At 44.6% G+C, this 9,051-nt stretch overlaps 1 protein-coding gene across 1 annotated transcript; it reads right to left on the bottom strand.

The window, feature by feature from the left end:
- Positions 1-875: 875 nt before the first annotated feature.
- Positions 876-6,339, bottom strand: LOC130277770 (chymotrypsinogen A-like). Its single transcript, XM_056528519.1, has 7 exons — positions 6,288-6,339; positions 6,100-6,203; positions 3,634-3,713; positions 3,427-3,505; positions 3,145-3,325; positions 2,698-2,831; positions 876-1,075 (listed from the first exon to the last, which is right to left on the bottom strand). Exons 1-7 carry the CDS (start codon positions 6,337-6,339, stop codon positions 914-916), a joined length of 792 nt encoding a protein of 263 aa, XP_056384494.1. The 3' UTR covers positions 876-913.
- Between the last annotated feature and the right edge of the window lie 2,712 nt (positions 6,340-9,051).

Here is a 9,051-nt window from a genome sequence, read left to right as displayed (position 1 = left end):
CTTCTATTAAAAAATCTTAATCCTTCCAGTACTTATCAGCTGCTGTTGTGATCCACAGGAAGTTCTTTTCTTTTTGAATTTCCTTTCTATCTGACCACAGTGCTCCTGCTGACACCTCTGTCCATTTTAGGAGCTGTCCAGAGCAGGAGCAAATCCCCATAGAAAACCTATCCTGCTCTGGACAGGTCCTGACATTGACAGAGGTGTCAGCAGAAAGTACTGTGGTCAGGCAGAAAGGAAATTCAAAAAGAAAAGAACTTCCTGTGGGTCATAACAGCAGCTGATGAGCACTGGAAGGATTAAGATTTTTTAATAGAAGTAATTTACAAATCTGTTTAACTTTCTGGCAACAAGGGCTTGTGTTTTTTTTTTTTACTTTACAGGCTTAGTAGTGGAGGCTTTCTTATAGACGGAGTCCATCACTAAGCCAGGGCTAAGCGTTAGCCCCAATTACAGCTAGCGCTAAACCCAATTATTACCTTGGTACCCCCCACCACAGGGGTGCTGGGAAGAGCCGGTATCAACAGGCCCGAAGCATCAAAAATAGCAGCCGGGACGGAACAGTGCTCACGGTCATGGCAGAGCGTAAATGTATGTCATGGTGCATTATGAACCAAAGCACCATGGCGTACATTTTTGTCCATTATTGTTAAGGGGTTAAGCACCAGGATGATTGTATTTTTTTTTTTTTTTTTAATGCATCAATATTATAAAAATACTGGATATTCTTAGGTGACCCAATACTAATTAATTAATAATCACAATGTTAGAAGACTTTTTTTTTCATTATCTATAGTTTCTTCTTTTTTTAAACGCAACACCACAGTTCGTACAATGAATTGTTACAAAATGTTACAAAGTGTTATCTTGTTGAAATAACTTTATTAATAACCAATAGTTATAGTTGATACATTTAGTTGGCAGCAACAGTCTGGTCCAACCAGGATCTAAGAGCTGTCACACGAGCGTATACAGCGGGAGTAGATGTGGAGCAGGAAGAGCTTCCCCAGGATACAATACCAGCCAAGGTCCAAGCTCCATTTCTCTGGCATACAAGAGGTCCACCAGAGTCACCCTACAGAGGTAGTAAAAGAAGGTGTGAGAAAACTATATGCTTCTTTGTATTCTAATGTCTGATTATAGATCCATACAGGAGCTCTATATTTGGTGCTAATTGGTGATCAGCAAGCTTTTAGGAAAGCTTTAAAGGGGTACTCTGCCCCTAGACAACTTGTCCCCTATTCAATGGATAGGGAATAAGATATATGATCGCTGGGGTCCCGCACTGGGGACCCCCGCGATCTCCCTGCTGCACCCAGCGTTCGTTAAGAGCGTCGCTCGTGACGTCACGGTCATGCCTTGCTTGTTACGTCACGGCCCTGCCCCTCAATGCAAGTCTATGGGATGGGGCATGATGACACGAGCGGTGTGTGACCCGGACATCATGAGCCTCCACCTCACATCGCCAGTCGTCTGGCGTAGAGCAAAGTTTGCACTGGATGCCTGAGGTGCCGCAGCTGAGATCGTGGGGGTCCAGCGCGATAAGATGCCTAGGGGCAGAATACCCCTTTAACTCCACAGGTATATTTGAAGTAGGGATCAACCGATCACGATTTTGGACGTTATCGGTATCGGCAATTACCTTGCCAATAATCCGATAATGCCCCGTGTACTGCCCCCACCGCACCGCACCCCATACCACTGCGCCGCATCCCCCACCACCGCACCCCCCCCCCACCGTGCCCCACCCCCACTGCACCGCCCCGGCCAGAGACTGCCGCCACCGCTGCCCGTTGCCTCCCCCATCCTCGATTTTATAATTACCTGTTCCCGGGGTCCGGGGTCCGCGCTACTTCTGGCTCCTGCGGCGTCCTGTGTTATGCTGTGCGCTGCGCTACGCAATGACGAGTGACATCCTCAACGCGACGTCACCATCAGTGCGCACAGTCAAAGCTCAAGAGGACGCCGCAGGAGCCAGGAGTAGCGCGGACCCCTGGCCCTGGGAACAAGTAATTGTAAAACCGGGAATGGGGAGGGAATGGGGCAGCGGCGGTCCCTGGCCAGTGCGGTGGGGGGTGCGGCGCAGTGTTGGGGGGCGGTCGCGGTGGTGGTGGGGCGGTCGTGGTGGTGGGGGGGGGGTCACGGTCGCAGTGATAGGACTCAGGAGGACACCAGGACAGGCAGGGGGAGAGAAGCGGGTGGCGGTCTCTGGCACCACAAAAGCTGCTGCAGTTCATTGATTTAAAGGGCCCACTTTAAATCAATGATCTGCAGTGGTGTCGCCAGGGGTGGGGGAGGGGTGTGGGGGAATAAATAGCCAATAACTTATACCGGAATATCAGTATAAGTTATCGGCTATCGGCCCTAACCTCCACAGAGTATCTGTATCGACCCTAAAAAATCGATCCCTAATTTGAAGCTGTTATATGACAGCCATAAAACTTTATGGGGCTCTACTTTTTCCCAGTATAACTGAAGAATGTATAGGAGGCATGCTGATGGTCCAAATTTCCAAGGACCACTGGTCTGAACCTTCCTAAACTATTATTTGACCTTAGTTTTGTCCAGACAATGTCATATGCATAATCTGATGAATGTTGAACATGAACTTGATGGACATATATGTCTTTTTTCAACCATAATAAGTGCTAACTATGTAACTTATATGAGTTTACAAAACTTAGTAAAATTCCATACCATGCAGGAGGAAGCTCCAGATGCTCCAGCGCAGATCATGGTGCTCTGGATCTTGGTTCCCCAGTGTCTCTGACATTCGGTATTGGTCAGAAGAGGAAGAGACACCTGCTGCAGTTTGCTTGGGGTGGTTTGGGCTAAGAAAAATTTATAAATGTAATTAAAAAAACATAACAAAATAAAACACCTTTTAATTTAAAAAAATGCTTATATCTAATAAAATTTAAATATCGAATAATAAGTTATTCAGAAAATGAATTGCATTATTCCCTTGCCCTGTGCAGCTATTTAATAGGACACATTTCTTCTTATAGATACAACAATGTCACCACATTGCTTATGACAGTGCCACGTGTCAGAAAAGGGCCACAATTTATTTTTATAAAATGTGAAAATTATAAACATTTTCTATATACTTATTAGTTATTACCTCTAATTATAAAAACTTACTTGCAGCACTGACGTAGCCCCATCCGGTGGTGACACATCTCTCTCCTCCATTGAATACATCAGCGCTAGCGGCAATACACACAGGAGCCACACGGTTATTGAAAGAAGCGGCGCTGCTGAGCTTGATGAGAGTGATGTCATTGGCAATGGTGAAGGAGCTGTAGCTGGGGTGTCTGAAGACCTAATTAAACAGCACAGTATTGGTATATAGTTAGATGCGTCCTTATTTGTGATATATTTGTATATGTAAGTGTATGTCTGAATTGAACAAGTGTTGGTTACCCTGGAAATGGTCTTGGTCTGAATAGGTTCAGCACTGGAGGAACGGTCATATTCACCCAGAATGACACGGTGGGAGGTTCTGTATATAAGAGAAACACAGACAAGGAAAAATAAGTTAAATAAAAATGATCAGGAACTGTAAACATTATTATGCCAGCTTTAAAATCTATTATGAAAAATAACAAAAAATTCATAGTAAATCCTTACGTGACACCACAGTGAGCAGCGGTAACAACCCACAGACTGTTGATCAGAGAACCTCCGCAGAAGTGGAATCCGGTGCTGTCCTGTGGGGTATAACCATATCAGTCATTGAATTTCTTGCTAATATCCCACAAGCTGACATTGTAGAGTTTATACTCTCATTGCTAAAGCCACTTAGGATATGTTCAGACAAAGCGTTATTTGTCGTATGACATATGTTGTTCAGATATGTTAACAGTTTAGATCATGCCTGGTCTCAGTCCAAGTTATTAGCAGGTGTAGTGCCCAGCAGCATGCACCTTACTCTCCGGCTGACAAACAAATCTGACTAATTAGCTGTATAAGGGTATGTTCAGACTAATGATTTGCGCTGAATCTCAGCTCGCGGAATTCAACGAGCGGAGATACAATCTGGCAGCCAACGGCGACGGTAGGACCACACAGCACTGCACCGTCACCATGAACATGTTCCCCATGAACATATTCTTTCTTTGCGCGGAACAATTTCAGTAGCGGAATTCCGCAGTGTGAACCGGTCTCGCGGAAGACCCATTCACACGTTCACTGTGCGGAATTTCACTTGCGGAATTTCGCTCACTGAATTCTGCGGGAGTTCCGCAGTGTGAACATACCCTAATCTATGGTGAATATGTCGGACAGAGCGGCCGGATACTTTACCAGCTTATAACTCGCAATCACAGGACTGAGACCAAGTGTAGTTTTTACATTTGAGCTGTCTGGACGACATGTTAAAAGGATTTTCAAATCACAGTGATGTTTTAAAACTGCCTCTTAAATAGTGTAAAAAGTCTGCATAGAAATGTGAGCCTGTTCATTCTTGTTCGGAAATCTTAGTGATCCACTCCACATTTCCCAAAAATTTGGTCACAATTTTTGAATTTCGTTTTGGACAAATATGTCATAATGTCGGCGGTTACTACTATCCTTCACTACAGCACATGCCTTATATTGTTCATCACGTTTCATACCGTGCTCCCTATCATCTTAAGAACAGGGGTCTATAGTCTCCCAGAGAAATGAAGAGGTGGTCAGGCATGTCTGCTGCTCCATTTTCTGTCCATTGGACTGCCAAAGCTAGTAGAGAACAGGAAACGGGAGGAAGGGGGTCACAGATATTTCTGTAACAAATCCACCAATATACTGTATATAAAAATAAATTTAAAGGAATGTTCTGGTACCATAAAATGATAGTCAAAAAAGACTATTACCCCAAGGTATATGTTTTACTAATACAGTGTTATGACAAATTGTAATGGCTTTAGTATGTTTTTGCTTTAAATATTCTTGACAGGAAGTTGTGTAGTACCCCCAATGTCAGTGTGTTATTCTCTCAGCAGCTCCCTGGCTCCTCTTCCTCTCCCAGGGCAACACATCATCCTCTGCTGTCTCAGGAGGCATGGCTGGATCTTGCCCCCATCAACTCTGACCAGCCCCTACAGCCCACATCGCTATTCATATATATATATATATGCTAAATCAAAAAATGTTGCAGTATCTTGAAATACCTCTTTTTATAGGTCTGACAGAATTTTGTAGAGACAAACTTTCAGGATTCCTCCCGAGAGAGAGAGAGAGAGAGAGAGAGAGAGAGAGAGAGAGAGAGAGAGAGAGAGAGTGAGAGATATGAAGTCCAGTGCTGTCTCTTCAACACACACACACACACACACACACACATATATATATATATATATATATATATATATATATATATATATATATACCAAAATTCACTATGCACCTCATGATTATGTATGTTTACATGATATTTGCACTTTATTAAATGATTGCTTTTATTATGGTTCACACCTGATTGTATACTGTGTAATGAGCACTGTGTTGGGTATTTAAACCCCATAAGAGTGTGTGTCACTTAAGCTTGAAAATGGCTCCATAGAGAGCAGAAACGTTGCTTGCTGACTTGATATAAAGGAATAAACACGTTTTTTTTTTTCAATCGTCTGAGTGCTGCATCTTTTGGTAAATATATTAAGTAAACCTTGGTCCGCTTTTTTGGACGCTGGCACCAACTGCATCTTTTTGGGATAGGGCTGCATATTCTCTTAATATATATATATATATATATATATATATATATATATATATAAGGAAGTGTGTTAACAGGATGTCGCCTTCTGCTGAACAACTCCACGGGCAAAGGAGCAGACAAGGAAAGCAATGAATGCAGCCTTACTGATCATGGCATAGTCTGCTGTGACATAAGATGTTCTGCAACAGCTTTTCTAGCTATGTAACTAACTATATAGTGTGATCACACAGGATTCACTGGCCACCTTTTTATATTCTACATGCTTGTCTTTGACAAAGGCCATGACAGTGGTGAGAACAGAGCCTGAATGTACTAAAGTACTACTAAAGGAATATGAGATAAAGAATATGGATATGGATAAAAAGATTCAAAGTATGTGTAAAAATGTAAAATCCCAGTACCTGAAGAGACACCTGCCATGGCCAGGAACCAGAAACGGCATTCTCACCATTCACAATTCTGGCATAGCCAGAAATAATAGGCTTGATACTTGGCACACCACAGCCTAGGTATTAAAGAAAAACTTATATTTCACTGTAAGAAATTAATAAAGAAAATAAAATGTCAATAAAGAAATTAACCAACTTACCAAGAGTGCCCCCAAGCAGGGCCAGACATGAAAGGAGCCAAAGGAATGCCATTGTGATTCACTGTATGGTCAAGTGGCTGTGTCTAGTTTATATACTGTAGTCTCAACCCGCCAATCAAATATTAGCAAGTTATTGAACATTTACGAATATTTGATTATTTTAAACCCTTTATCAGTGGCCTTGAATTAAAATAGAACTTTCTACCATCTGCACCAAGGAAAACAGATAAGTGCTGAACAAATGTTATAGTTGAACTGCATCAGTCTTGCTTTACCATGCAAAACTAAGACAATTTCTATAAGTTAAAAATGTTTTAAAAATAATAATATGAAGTTACTTATATCACAAAAAATTATTATACATATCAGTAATAGAGATGAGCGAACTTTTCAAAAATTCAGTTTGGCAGATTAGCCGAATTTTTCCAAAATGTTTGTTTCGGATCGAATAAATTTGTGGCGAAACTGTATTAAAAATGGCTATTTCTGGCCTACAGAGAGCCCCAATTGGGGTGTAGAACACTTTGCCTTGCTGTAACAGGCATAGGGAGTGTGCTAGGTTAGTGAAATCATACTATTATTCACTTTGGCATGCAGATTACAGGCATTGCCATTAGAATCACCGCTGCAGAGCGTCTGTGTGGCAGCAGGGAGACCATAAGGTGTCAAAATTGAAGAGAAAAAAGAGATCTTTTATGTCATATTTAATGTAATTTGTAATTCCTCCGCCGGGCGACATACCACCTGTTCCAACCCCTGCCTCTCAGTGCCCCCGTGATTATGAAAGTATGAATGTTTCAGTTAATCAGTTATGGTTCATTGCTATTGCTCCAACATGTTTCATTGGATTCTTGTGATAATTCCACAGGTCATATGATGTCGAGGGCCAAAGGGCCTCAGTCTTGAAAAAATTACAACCCCAAAGATCAAAAGATAAATGTTGAAATCTCTATTGAAGATGAATGTTAGCTAGTGCTACCATAAAAACATTTTTTGGCCCAAGCCTGGCAGCAACAGTAAGCCAAGTAGTTCCTGAGGGTGAAGCTTGGCACGGGGCAGGGAGACACAAGGACGGGAGCCATGAGGGGACACAGAGGCTTGCCTGAAGGGACTGGGAGGGGGGGAGAGGCATTTTCTGTGGCAGGCAGAGTCCCTAACGACCTTAGGGGGACCGGATACAGGAGGAACCACAGGGTCACGGCAGGGAGTACTGGGAACTGGTTTAAGGCAGTCCTTGGAACAAGAGGGACCCCAACTCTTGATCTCCCCAGTGGACCAGTCCAGGGTTGGGGAATGGTGTAGAAGCCAGGGTAGTCCAAGGAGAATTTCGGAAGTGCAATTGGGAAGGACCAAAAATTCAATTTTCTCGTGATGAGGTCCGATGCACATTAGGAGGGGCTCCGTGCGGTAACGCACGGTGCAATCCAACCTGGCTCCGTTGACCGCGGAAATGTGGAGTGGCTTGACAAGACGGGTCACCGGAATGCGGAATTTATTCACCAAGGACTCCCAAATAAAATTCCCAGAGGCACCAGAGTCCAGGCAGGCCAAGGCTGAGAGGGAAGAGCTGGCTGAAGTAGAAATCCGTACAGGCACCGTGAGACGTGGAGAAGCCGACTTAGCATCAAGAGACGCCACACCCACGAGAGCTGGGTGCGAGCGTGCGTTTCCCAGACGTGGAGGACGGATAGGGCAATCCACCAAAAAATGTTCGGTACTGGCACAGTACAGACAAAGATTCTCTTCCTTACGGCGATTCCTCTCTTCCAGGGTCAGGCGAGACCGATCCACTTGCATGGCTTCCTCGGCGGGAGGCCTAGGCGCAGATTGCAGTGGAGACTGTGGGAGAGGTGTCCAGAGATCTAAGTCTTTTTCCTGGCGGAGCTCTTGATGTCTCTCAGAAAAACGCATGTCAATGCGAGTGGCTAGATGAATGAGTTCATGCAGGTTAGCAGGAGTTTCTCGTGCGGCCAGAACATCTTTAATGTTGCTGGATAGGCCTTTTTTAAAGGTCGCGCAGAGGGCCTCATTATTCCAGGATAGTTCAGAAGCAAGAGTACGGAATTGTATGGCGTACTCGCCAACGGAAGAATTACCCTGGACCAGGTTCAGCAGGGCAGTCTCAGCAGAAGAGGCTCGGGCAGGTTCCTCAAAGACACTTCGAATTTCCGAGAAGAAGGAGTGTACAGAGGCAGTGACGGGGTCATTGCGGTCCCAGAGCGGTGTGGCCCATGACAGGGCTTTTCCAGACAGAAGGCTGACTACGAAAGCCACCTTAGACCTTTCAGTAGGAAACTGGTCCGACATCATCTCCATGTGCAGGGAACATTGCGAAAGAAAGCCACGGCAAAACTTAGAGTCCCCATTAAATTTGTCCGGCAAGGACAGGCGGAGGCTAGGAGTGGCCACTCGCTGCGGAAGGGGTGCAGGAGCTGGCGGAGGAGATGATTGCTGCTGAAGTCGCGACTGAAGTTGCTGCACAATGGTGAATACTTCCGACAGCTGGTGGGTTAGATGGGCGATCTGTCGGGATTGCTGGGCGACCACCGTGGTGATATCAGAGATATAAGGCATAGGGATGTCAGCGGGATCCATGGCCGGATCTACTGTCACGATGCCGGCTGGCAGGTAGTGGATCCTCTGTGCCAGAGAGGGATTGGCGAGGACCGCGCTAGTGGACCGGTTCTAAGTCACTACAGGTTTTCACCAGAGCCCGCCGCAAAGCAGGATGGTCTTGCTGCGGCGGTAGTGACCAGGTCGTATC

The sequence above is a fragment of the Hyla sarda genome, chromosome 6, assembly GCF_029499605.1.
Source record: "Hyla sarda isolate aHylSar1 chromosome 6, aHylSar1.hap1, whole genome shotgun sequence".
NCBI classification, from domain to species: domain Eukaryota; kingdom Metazoa; phylum Chordata; class Amphibia; order Anura; family Hylidae; genus Hyla; species Hyla sarda.
This window is presented reverse-complemented; position numbering and strand designations above follow the sequence as displayed.

Excerpts from the sequence above, each read along its gene's own strand:
- LOC130277770 (XM_056528519.1), bottom strand. The coding sequence starts at position 6,339 with ATGGCATTCCTTTGGCTCCTTTCATGTCTGGCCCTGCTTGGGGGCACT. Across the intron at positions 3,506-3,633 it reads GCTGCTCACTGTGGTGTCAC|AACCTCCCACCGTGTCATTC; the intron begins GTAAGGATTTAC and ends TCTTATATACAG. Across the intron at positions 1,076-2,697 it reads CTGGAGCTTCCTCCTGCATG|GGTGACTCTGGTGGACCTCT; the intron begins GTATGGAATTTT and ends CTACCTCTGTAG.